This window comes from Solanum pennellii, chromosome 4, assembly GCF_001406875.1.
Source record: "Solanum pennellii chromosome 4, SPENNV200".
Taxonomy (NCBI): Eukaryota; Viridiplantae; Streptophyta; class Magnoliopsida; order Solanales; family Solanaceae; genus Solanum; species Solanum pennellii.
Genome location: NC_028640.1, coordinates 65,076,361 through 65,088,818, shown reverse-complemented (window position 1 = coordinate 65,088,818; position 12,458 = coordinate 65,076,361). Strand labels below are relative to the sequence as shown.

The following is a 12,458-nucleotide window of genomic DNA, read 5'->3' as shown; positions in this document are numbered from 1 at the left end:
ACAGTATAATAGACCGAAGTACAACATGACTCATCCTTTGAGTCTTTCAAAATAATCAAAATAATATTCAAACTTATGCTATTAAAATTTTATACCTTCTTCCATTTAAGAAGTTCTGTATGACATGTCATATTAACCAATAGTAGTATATGCCTTTGGTTCCTGGTAATTGTTAATGACTGAATACTATTGTATTCTAAATCATAAAAATATTTTAGAAAGTACATACCTGATTTATGCAAATAATATCTTGATTATCATAACGAGATCAACCAAAACATGAGCTAAAGAAAAACTAAACTCACTCTTAATTGGCTAGAGTCTCGTGCTGATAACGTTTTATAAAATCAAGCTATAAGAATATAATCATAAAGAGAAGAAGACAAGAAAAGTAGATTAAAGAAGAGGAATTTTCTTTTTATTCAAGTGTATGTAAGTCTCATATGTATATCATACAATAGCGAATGAACAACCCTATTTATAGAGTGAGAAATCACTCTAAAAGTCATCATATTAAATATCATAATAAATGAATACATTCTTATCCAAAAAGCTTCATGAAACCTAATGAATATGAATGGTTGTTCATGTACTAACCTTATGGACTATCCACTCATTCAATGGATTTATAACAACTCTATATATTTTAGTTGTCTAAATTAATGATAAATTAAAGAAAGAGATATTCAGCAGTATTATCATTCCTAATGTAAATTGGTAGTATTAGTAGTTTGGATTCAATTTGAATTACTAGCATTTATGGGCTACAAAACATACTTACCGTTCATGTCATTGATCTAGGGACAAATTACAGAAATACAGACGTTTTGGTTCACTTATTTTCATTATCTCAAATTATTTTTAAAAATTCAACGATCTATAACGTTAGTCACTATTCCCATTTTCAAAATATCTTATTTTTTAATGTATATAAGATGCATATTAATGTATCCAAGCTATATATTTTGTATTCGAGCTATATATTAATGTATCCGAACTAATATTTAATGTATATAAGCTATGTATAATGTATCTGAACTAGTTTTTAAAGTATCGAGCTATATATTAATGTATCCGAGATAGTATTTAATGTATCTGAGCTTCAATTACTATATATGATTTTTTTTTTTAATTTTTAATGGATTAATGTAATTAGAAACTTATTAGGGGTAAATTGTAATTTCATATTAAAACTATGAGATTTATATAATTTACAATAAATCAAATTATATATTAAAATATTGTATACAATATTACTCTTTAAAAATTGTATATATCAAATCAAATCAATTATGATCAAATTTTTTTTTTCGATATCAAATCTGTCAAATTTTTTCTCAAATAGACTCGATTTTTTCAATTTATTAATTTTCTTTGTACACCCATACTTAAAATAAAGACATTTAAGAAATGATATGTTTCTAATTTGAAGACGAGTACTCTTCAAAAATACCCTAACATTTATCACTTATCAGTATGAAAATTAATTAAGTACTGCAAGCTAAAATATTGCACGTCGTAATATGAAAAGCATCACCAAAAAGGTTGATGGCATGCATGTTATCGAAGAAATTTTATTGTGTAACAATTGCAATATGATAGTAGTTGCCATTATCAAATCTAGTTAAGTGAGGTAATCACACAAATCATATTCATCCTTAAGTTGTCACATCAAAGTCAATTTTCATAAACAATATCAAGAAACTTATAGTTGCAAAAGGACAACAAACCACTTGCATGTATTTGTTTAATTAACTTTGAAATTTATCACCTCAATAATTCACATTGTACAAGTCGATTTCACCTCTTCCACTACAGTGTATATCTCCATCATTGTCATATCATCTTGAGAAAAAGTGTATATTGTATGGGACAAGAATGCAGTGTTTCTCTAGTTCAATATATGTGCAACATAAATTTTAGAGGAAAAAAAGTTTATATTTTAACAAAATCAAAAAAAGGAAAAACATTCAAATTCGCCGATAAACTCTGCATGAAATTGTTCAAATTTAGCCTCAATATATATTGAAATCAAATTGTATGATTGTTTTATGCTTTGGACTTATTTTCTTTAGTGATCCGTTGATTGAGATTCTAGTGGTTGGATCATCCAAATTTGCCTTGAATATTGAAGAAGGGGATCATTGTTTCGATGGCAATAACATCAACCTCTTTATCACACTCAACACCTCAAATGGCAAGGTCTCTATATCCCCAAAACTAAAATTAACCACTATCAAACCTCAAATCATTTGTAACAAAACTCAAATAATGAACAATTCCACCATAAAGTTTTCATATTTGTCGAAGCTCTATCAGCACAACTCCATCACCATTAATTCTTAGATCATCATCAACCTCCTAATATTAAAGCAAACCTCCAAAAAGAGTATCTACATTCTCAAACTGTAGATGATTATAATGATGGTAATTGATTTGGATAGATGATTGATAAGGTTGAGAACAATAATCTGCACAATTTCAAAAAATTCTTAGGCCAATGTAGATCATTTCACATAATTCAAGGCAAATTTGATAATTTTCCTTGTCCAGAAGTCTTTATGTTGAAAAAATCCTCTGTTGGGACATAAAGGCATATTTGGCCTCAACTACTAGCAAATGGCAAACTGAACATTTTCCCTTCACAAAATGATCAATCTACATCAAGGTGCCATTTGCCCAACCAGCTAGGCTCAAAGATTCGCTATGGTAGCTTTGAAAGCAATTGATATATAGCCTCATACTATAATAAACACTGCAGCACTCAATCTAATGAAACTCATTCTGTTGTGATGTATGATCGATCACCAAGAATATTACACCATTTTCTAACTATTTTACATCAACCAGACTGTTATACAAGATTTCACAAGTACAATACATCAATGTTAAAACTTGAGCAACCAAAATACTTATAGAAAATGAACCTCAAACAGAAGATTTGGAACCTACTAGCAATTCTCTGGGGTCCCATTGGACGAATCTAGTTCTGTCTTGCATCTGTCTTTGAGGTCGGTCAGTGTAACTAAACTACCTTCCTGTAACAGAAAAATGAATACATCATCACCTTCATACTAACACTGTTTAATTGAGCTGGGAGGGGGTGGAAAGAGAATTGGGGTTTGCATGAGTGGGAAGTGTTTGTGCAGAAAGTAAACATGGTGCAACTAAGCATCATTTACAGATAAAGTGCTTGCGTGAAGAGCAAGGTCAATGTGGCAAGATCATGACCAACTACTCTAGTTTAACATGGAGTAGCTTCCATCAACTGATATTTGCATTAACGATGGTTCAAAAAAATTAAAAATCAGGAATTAGACAAGGTTTTTATTACTTTTCTGCCAAAATATGGCATGTTGACATGTCTTAAGCATGTATGTTTCTTTTGAGGGCAAGACCAAATTGTTTAGGGCTATGAATATATACAAATTATGGAGAGCCAAATAGCAAAAGAACAGAGAATAGGAAACCAAACGGTGAATCAAACATTCAATGGTGAAGTGATACTCATGTATTACGAATGTGATATTTATATAACTTCTTTCATTTTTGTCAAATTATTTTCTTCTTTCATTGAATTCATTATATCTATGTATCTAAGAAGCATAAATCAGGGTGGTGACTAAAAGCAAATAAGTAACAGAACATTAATTGAATGGACTTTCTAATAGTTCTCTCTAGTTGGCAGTTTACAAGTGCAAGTGTGCAACTACATCTCTATATTGACAGAACAAAGTTTTCAGAGAAATGGAAAGAACATGATCTCACAAAACACTGATATGCTTATTGATGTTCTAACAAGTAATCTCTGGCTACTGGTCCTGACAAACTCCACCAGGACAGTAAATTAACAAAGAGACTGCTATCAATTACAACATGGCTAATATGTAGGGTTGCAACTTGCAAGTAGTGTCAATCCCCCATTCCTCCCAGGGCAATTGACAGATAGGGAATGTTCTATTTTTCAGTAAAGAGGTAAAGAGACACTTACTTCTTCCTGTCTATTAGTAACAAGACAACATGATTTTCAAATTGAATATTGGACTTAAACAAACATTTGCTCTGCACATTTGTCAAAATTTGAAGATTACTTTTTGAGAATAAAAAAAAACCTCAAAACTTACGCAAATGTTTGAAGATTACTAAAAGATAGCAATCTTCTAATTTATGAATCATGTGCCCATCAAAAGGCAAAACATTTTCTCTGCCCATTTGTCAAAGTTTGAATATTACTTTTTGAGAATGGAAAAGAAAGATCTTCAAACTTTGGCAAATACTTGAAGATTACTAAAAGATAACAATCTTCTAATCTATGAACAATGTTCCCATCATAAGGCATACTTATGGAACAAGTATGTGTCCTCGAAATGAATGATCCAACTAGTATAAAAATACAATGCACCACACCAAAAGCTCTAACAATTGGAGTTAACATAGATAAAGAAAAATCTTTCAGCTTGATGGTCAACAGAGAACATCCATCAGCTTGACAGCTTCACAGCTCTCGGCTATTATATGTAAAAGTTGAATTGAGTATCTATACCAACTCAGAGACTGAACAGGTGAGTTAGCAAACTTACTAGCTGGTCGGCTTCCCGTTGAAAAATGTGCTCCATGTGTTGAAAGAGTGACTTCCAGTGACCCATTAAACTTGACTCAAGATTTGCTGCTTCAGTATTCTTTTCTGGACCCTCCTTCTGAAGCTCTTTACCCTTGCCACTTCTTTCAACTAAAAGACTTGCTTCTCTCTGACTCTTCTTTATGGCTAGGTATTTGAAAACAGCAATTGAGTAAAGAAAAGAAGCAAGGAGAAAAAAAAACAAGGATCTTAAGTTTAATTAACTAAAATATTTTTAAGCTGACTCACCACTTATCCGACCCTTGGTATCCTGGTAATGTAGGTCTAACCATATATAAGCAGCTGATTATCACAGAACAAAGACAACTAAATAAATACTCCACTAATATGAACTGAAGCTAGACAGGATATAAGCTCATAAGAACATAAATCAATATAATGGTCTGAAAGATATTTATACCTTTGGTGCAAAAGGTACAAGAGCAAGCTTTGATTGACTCAATGCTTGCACTTAAACCTGAATTATCCTCACAAGCTTGTGTTCCTGTACATGTTTCAAGTTTAACTCTTGACTCCTGTGAATCTGGCAATCTTGCCAAGTCTACTGACCCAGACTGACTCATAACCAGATTATCAAGACCTTGCTCATCGGGGCCATTAGGAAACATATCCTCACTTTCAGTGTCCTCACTATCCTCGTTAATTCCACAACTCCGAGTAGCATCATGGTCATCAGTTCCGGACAATGCTGGCACTGGCACCCCAGTTACCACACCATCCATATCATTTATCACTTCAGAATTTTTCTTTGGAATTATTTCCCGATCATTGACAATTTCAATAGCACTCCCACAAGCATCATTGTTCTCCTTATCTCCGATTGTACTTTGGCAGACAGCAGTAGCTGAATCAACTCGCAACAAACTGGAATCCTGGTTGTCATTTGGTATATTTGAAATCCCTGATATAACATCCACCTTTGATGACTTAATCTTGCTACAAGGTCGAGGACCAACACAAACACGTTTTGCATTATCTCCGTCATCTACCGAAACAAATTTACCCCCTAGGTTTTCATTTCCCTTATCTACACACTTTAGACTTGAATTGCCCAAAAGTGAAGAAAATGGCCTCTTGTTTCCAAGCTGATTCGTTATATTTCTCAAAACAGGACGACTTTTATGACACCTTTCAACAGCATTATCTTCATCCATCCTGAAATCACTAATCCAACATGAACCCTACCAACAAAAACCATTCTTTAGCCCTAAAACACATAAATTTCAATGACCCAATTCTCGAATCTACTACAGATGATGAAAGAATCTTATATTTGATATAGACCAACAATAAAAATGAAAACTTGATAACCTAAACACATCTAATCAATACTAATCACAGAAGCATCAGCTACTGTACAAATTAAACCCTAGAGAAATTTTGGGCAAATAAAAAAACTCAGAAGAACAACAATAGAAACAAAATTAACAAACTTTAATAGAAACTATAATGTACCAATCTTTAATCAAATTCTTGAATACTGACCTTAAAACACAAAATCCAGCAAGATTGATAAAACCCAATGTACAGCGTTGAAATAAAAAGTTGAATCTTGAATTATATCAAAGCATCTCCATTGATAAAGGTGGATTCTTTTTCTCTTTTGTTACAGTGGATTTGCTACACAGAAATGAAAATGGTGTAAGTAAAAATTAAGTTTCAGCAAATTTGCGGGGCGGGAAATTGAATTTTGGTAAAATTAAGGGTCTTAAAGTTTTTGGCCCGCCTTGTATGTTCAAAACCTACTAACTATGGGCGCGACTTTCTTACTTGGAGGGAAAATGATTGGGCCATTATTATGGTATAGCCCACTTTATATGGGCTGCAAATTCAATTGAGTCATATAGCTATATGGCTGAATACATAGCATAAAATGGACCTAACTTGCCACTATTTGTTGAGAGTTTGGCAACATGTATTACATTATGGGGCAAAGTACGTAAATTACACTATTTTAGGTTTTAATTGCTAAGATTTTTGATACTTTTAAATATTACTTTATTTATCATATTTCATGTTTAGGATATAGAGTCTGAATGTACAAAATACATGTATCTGTCAAAATTTGAAATTGAGATACGTAGTTTATTTGTTTAAATTAATTGGTTATAATTGATTTCCTTAATTAGAAGAGTAATTGAGGATTTTCATAATACATGTATATGTTGTAAAGAAAGCTCAGAATATAAGAAGAAAAAGACAAGAAGTATAAGATAGAGGAGAGAAATTTCTTATTCAAGTATATCTTCCAAATGGTGAGTGATTCTCTATTTATAGTGTTGAGATATCACTCCAAAAGTCATCTAATTAATAGATACATAGTTATCTTGGAAGTTCTTATCACCTTGAAAGCACCTATACATGAACCCATTTAATAGTGGATAAATCTAATGGATAATCCACGTATACTATACAATGGATTTACAACACTCCCCCTTGGATATCTATAGATTATGTGGCTCGTTAAAACCTTACTAGGAAAAATCCAGTGGGAAAAAGCCTAATGAAGGAAAAAGAGTACACTTATTTCATAGTACGCTTTGAATGTTGCCTCGTTAAAAACCTTACCAGAAAAATCCAACTTGGGACAAAACTATAGTTAAGGAAAAGAGTACAACGCGTATTTCGCTCCCCCTGATGAAAACTTTACTTGATATCTCGGAGACGGCGCATCCCAATCTTGTATTTCAACTTCTCAAACGTTGATGTTGGCAATGCCTTAGTGAATAAATCAGCAAGATTATCACTTGAACGAATTTGTTGAACTTCTATCTCACCATTTTGTTAAAGATCATGCGTGAAAAAGAACTTTGGTGAGATATGCTTTGTCCGGTCTCCTTTGATGTATTCTCCTTTCAATTGAGCTATACATGCAACATTATCTTCGTACATTGTGGTTGGTATATTCTTTTTCAAAGAAAAAACACACATTTCCTGAATATGATGGGTCATTGATCTCAACCAGAGGCACTCTCGACTTGCTTCATGGATGGCTATTATTTCTGCATGATTTGAAGAAGTGGCTACCAACGTTTGCTTCATTGATCGCCAAGATATTGTCGTGTCTCCACATGTAAACAAATAGCCTGTTTGTGATCGAGCTTTATGCGGATCAGATAAATGCTTTGCATCTGCGTAACCAATCAGTCCTGACTTGGATTCATTGGAATAGAATAAACCCATGTTCATGGTCCCCCGAAGATATCGAAGTATGTGTTTAACACCATTCCAATGTCTTTTTGTTGGGAGGAACTGAATCTTGCCAGTAGACTTACTGCAAAACAGATATCTGATCGAGTATTGTTAGCAAGGTACATTAGTGCCCCGATCGTACTAAGGTAAGGAGTTTCATCACCAAGAAGCTCTTCATCATTCTCTTGAGGTCGAAATGAATCTGTATTGATGTCAAGCGATCTTACCACCATTGGAATACTCAATGGATGTGAGTTATCCATGTAAAAATGCTTTAGTATATTTTCTGTGTACGTTGATTGATGAACAAGTATTCCATTTGAAAATTCTCAATCTGTATGCCAAGATAAAATTTTGTCTTGCCGAGATCTTTCATTTCAAGTTCTTTTTTCAAACACTCAACAGCTTCTAAAAGCTCTTTACGAGTGTCAATGATGTTCAAATCATCAACACACACAACTATTATAACAAATTCAGACCCCGGCCGTTTAATGAAATGCAGGGACAAATCGGGTCATTTTTGTACCCTTTCTTTAATAAATATTCACTCAGACGATTGTACCACATCCTTCCTGATTGTTTCAATCCATACAGAGATTTCTGAAGCTTTATTGAACAAGTTTTTCTTGAATCTTTGTATGCTTCAGGCACTTTGAATGCTTCAGGAATTTTCATGAAAATGTTGTGGTCCAATGAGCCATATAGATAGGCTGTGACAACGTCCATTAGACGCATTTCAAGTTTTTCATGAACTGCCAGATTTATGAGATATATGAAGGTGATTGCATCTACCAATGGAGAATATGTCTCCATATAATCAATGCCAGTTCTTTGAGAAAAACCTTGAGCAACGAGTCGGGCCTTATATCTCACGACTTCACCTTTCTCATTTCTTTTTCGTACAAAAACCCATTTGTATCCCACTGGCTTGATACCTTCAGGTGTTTGGATTATTGATTCGAAAACTTCACGTTTTTTTAGTGAAGTCAATTCAGCTTGAATTGCATCCTTCCATTTTGGCCAATCATTTCTCTGTCTACATTCATGAACGAATTTTGGCTCAAAATCTTCATCTTGTTGCATTATTTCGATAGCAACATTATAGGCAAATATGTTGTCAATAACAACATTATTTCGGTTCCACAACTTTATCGTCGATACATAATTCATTGAAATTTCATTGTTTTCAGAAGTTCGAACCTCCTCATCATCATGTGTTATGACTTGGGTCTCATCTTGAGAAATTTCTTTCAACCCATGATCATCTTGATCATTTATTCCTTTTCTATTTCGAGATTTTTATCCTTGGAATCAATTGGTTTACCACGCTTCAAATGTGGTCTAGACTCATTTTCCTTAATAATTTGTCCCGTCGGGATATCAACTCGAACTGGAGCATTAACAGCTGGAATATGCGATTTAGTAATCCTTGGAAGATTAGTAAATGCATCTGGTAGCTGATTTGCAATGTTCTGCAAATAAATTATTCTTTGAACTTCTTGCTCACATTGGTTTGTTCGAGGATCCAGATGAGTTAGAGATGTTGAATTCCAATCTATCTCTTTTCCCAACGACTTATGTTCTCCCCCTAATGTTGGGTATATTGATTCATCAAAATGACAATCAGCAAATCTTGCCTTAAATAAATCTCCAGTCATAGGCTCCAAATATTTTATGATTGAAGGAGATTCATACCCAACATATATTCCCAAGCTTTTTTGGGGCCCCATCTTTGTGCGTTGTGGTGGAGCAATTGGGACATATACCACACATTCAAAAATTCTAAGATGGGAAATGTTTGGCTCTTGATTGAAAGTCAATTGTAATGGGGAGAATTCATGATAATTGGTCGGCCTTATGCGCACAAATGCTGCTGCATGCAAAATAGCATGCCCCCACATAGACACAAATAACTTTGTTCTCATTAGTAATGGTCTAGCTATCAATTGCAGACGTTTAATCAATGATTCTGCTAGACCGTTTTGAGTGTGAACATGCGCAACTGGATGTTCAACTGTTATACCAGTAGACATACAATAATCATTAAATGCCTGAGATGTAAACTCACCAGCATTATCTAGACGGATTGTCTTTATTGTATAGTCTGGAAATTGTGCTTTCAATCTTATTATTTGAGCCAACAATCTCGCAAAAGCCATGTTGCGAGTTGATAATAAACACACATGTGACCATCTTGTAGAAGCATCTATCAAGACCATATAATATTCAAAGGGTCCACATGCAGGTTGAATTGGTCCACATATATTACCCTGCATACGTTCCAGAAACGCAGGGGATTCAATTCCAACCTTAACTGTTGATGGTTTAATAATCAACTTTCCTTGAGAACAAGTAGCACAAGAGAATTCCTTTGCTTGAAGGATATGTGGGCTCTTTAAGATGTGCCCATGTGAATTCTCAATGATTTTGCACATCATATTAAATCCAGGATGGCCCAACCGGTCATGCCAAATGATAAAATCATTAAAGTTAGTAAACCTTTTGTTTACTACGGCATGTGATTCAACTGTACTTATACTTGTATAGTACAACCCAGAATAAAGTGCAGGTAATTTTTCATGCACAATTTTCTTCTCTACATTAATTGTAGTAATGTAAAGGTATTTTACCTTTCCTTCATTAGCCGTCTCAACATGATAGCCATTTTGGCGAATAACTTTGAAACTTAATAAGTTTCTTTGAGACTTACTACAATATAATGCATTATCAATGCTTAACATTGTCCCTCCATGTAGTAATAAGGTCGCTCTTCCAGAACCCTCAAATTAATTTTGTACTACCTGATATTGTGTTGACATATGCCATTTTCATAACCAAATTAGAAAATTATATCTTTTTTTTAATATTGTATGCGTTGTAGCACTATCAAGAAGGCATACATCTCCATTACTCATCTTGAATCCAACTGACAACTAGGGATTTCTATTAATTTTCATTAAAATAAAATACATTAAAAGAAGGAAGAAACAAAATTAACAACGGAAATTTAAATACTTCAACATGAATAACATAATAATTAAAAACACATAAGTAAAATATTATGTAAAATATTAACAAACTTCATTCCCCAGCTAAAAGATCAAACATCAGTTTCGATCTCCAAAGAAGTCATCAACTTCCATATGAGTAATGTCACCAAGGCCATCAAAAACATCATCCTTTAAAGGCAAATTTGCTTCAACATCCTTATCAAATTTCTGAGATGTTCCTGGCTTATCATCATCTTTAAGAGTCATATGTGACTCATCTCGAGCATTGGAAGAGGAAGCACCACTTTTATTTCCTTTCTTTTTAAAGGAATTTTGATAGAGCTTTACAAAATGCTTATGTGTGCGACATTCATTCTTCCAATGGCCTTTCATGCCACAACGACGACAATTACTTTTTGAGGGGTTATTTTGAGAACTCATGTTGTTCTCCCTTTTATTATGACCACCACCTTGACGATTAGTGTATCGTCTCTTATGTTTGCCACGTCCCCGTGCATTATTATAGCCGCGATGATCATCTCTTTTACTTCAGATTGATCACGTGCTCCCACCACATTTGCCTCCGGTAATGGAGCAGCTCCAGTGGGATGAGCTTCATGATTTTTCATTAAAAGAGCATTATGTTGCTCAGCCACCAAAATACATGATATTAGTTCAGAATATTTCTGAAAACCCTTTTTCACGATATTGCTGCTGCAATATCACATTGGAGGCATGGAAAGTAGTAAGTGTCTTTTCCAACATGTCCTCATCTTTTATAGTCTCCCCACATAATTTCAACTGGGTGGTTATCCTGAATACAGCAGAGTTGTATTCAATTACGGTCTTAAAATCTTGAAACCGTAAATGCATCCACTCATAACGAGCTCTTGGCAACACTGTTGCCTTTAGGTGGTCATATCTCCCCTTTAAATCAGTCCACAATTCAAGTGGATCTTACCGTCAGATATTCAATCTTCAGGCCCTCATCAAGATGATGACGAAGGAAAATCATAGCCTTCGCCTTATCTTGACTCGATGCTTCATTTCCCTGAGTAATAGTGGCATCAAGACCTTTAGCAGCCAAGTGAATCTCAGCATCGAGTACCCATGAAAGATAATTCTTTCCAGAAATATCTAATGCCACAAACTCAAATTTGGATAAATTCGACATAATGAAATTATGAGAGAATATGTGAATTAAATAAAAATATTTATATAATACCTTTGCAAGTAGCAACTTCGTGCTGATAACGTGTTGTAAAGAAAGCTCATAATATAAGAAGAAAAAGACAAGAAGTATAAGATAGAGGAGAGAATTTTCTTATTCAAGTATATCTTCCAAATGGTGAGTGATTCTCTATTTATAGTGTTGAGATATCACTCCAAAAGTCATCTAATTAATAGATACATAGTTATCTTGGAAGTTCTCATCACCTTGAAAGCACCTATACATGAACCTATTTAATAGTGGATAAATCTAATGGATAATCCACATATACTATACAATGGTTTACAACAGTATAATTAATTTTGGAAATTTAAATCTAATCAAATCTCTTAATCGAGATTTGTTATGTGTCTCAAATACATGTGAAATACACTAGATATATGTATTTTTATGTATCTGGTGTGAT

At 33.7% G+C, this 12,458-nt stretch overlaps 2 protein-coding genes across 3 annotated transcripts; both read right to left on the bottom strand.

Annotated features, from left to right (window-relative positions):
- Positions 1–2,741: 2,741 nt before the first annotated feature.
- LOC107016020 lies at positions 2,742–6,345 on the bottom strand. 2 transcript variants are annotated; one of them, XM_027916110.1, is made up of 5 exons: positions 6,125–6,345; positions 5,040–5,794; positions 4,868–4,921; positions 4,581–4,765; positions 2,742–3,038 (listed from the first exon to the last, which is right to left on the bottom strand). In XM_027916110.1, exons 2-5 carry the CDS (start codon positions 5,791–5,793, stop codon positions 2,952–2,954), a joined length of 1,080 nt encoding a protein of 359 aa, XP_027771911.1. In that variant the 5' UTR covers position 5,794; positions 6,125–6,345; the 3' UTR covers positions 2,742–2,951. The 2 variants fall into 2 exon arrangements, with proteins under 2 accessions (XP_027771911.1, XP_015071982.1); XM_015216496.2 differs by having other exon boundaries at positions 5,040–5,820; positions 6,125–6,344.
- A 4,593-nt stretch (positions 6,346–10,938) lies between these two features.
- Positions 10,939–11,995, bottom strand: LOC107016930. The gene is made up of 3 exons (XM_015217244.1): positions 11,783–11,995; positions 11,292–11,468; positions 10,939–11,139 (listed from the first exon to the last, which is right to left on the bottom strand). The coding sequence occupies exons 1-3, from the start codon at positions 11,993–11,995 to the stop codon at positions 10,939–10,941; spliced, it is 591 nt and encodes a 196-aa protein (XP_015072730.1).
- Positions 11,996–12,458: the final 463 nt, after the last annotated feature.

What these genes read in the sequence shown, in the direction of transcription:
- LOC107016020 (XM_027916110.1), bottom strand. Translation starts at nt 5,793, where the DNA reads ATGGATGAAGATAATGCTGTTGAAAGGTGTCATAAAAGTCGTCCTGTT. An exon ending in TACCAAGGGTCGGATAAGTG is followed by an intron (nt 4,766 to 4,867) that starts GTGAGTCAGCTT and finishes TCAAATACCTAG; the next exon opens with CCATAAAGAAGAGTCAGAGA. An exon ending in AACGGGAAGCCGACCAGCTA is followed by an intron (nt 3,039 to 4,580) that starts GTAAGTTTGCTA and finishes TTTCTGTTACAG; the next exon opens with GAAGGTAGTTTAGTTACACT.
- LOC107016930 (XM_015217244.1), bottom strand. Translation starts at nt 11,995, where the DNA reads ATGTCGAATTTATCCAAATTTGAGTTTGTGGCATTAGATATTTCTGGA. An exon ending in TGAAGATTGAATATCTGACG is followed by an intron (nt 11,469 to 11,782) that starts GTAAGATCCACT and finishes TTGGTGGCTGAG; the next exon opens with CAACATAATGCTCTTTTAAT. An exon ending in ACGATACACTAATCGTCAAG is followed by an intron (nt 11,140 to 11,291) that starts GTGGTGGTCATA and finishes TCCTTTAAAAAG; the next exon opens with AAAGGAAATAAAAGTGGTGC.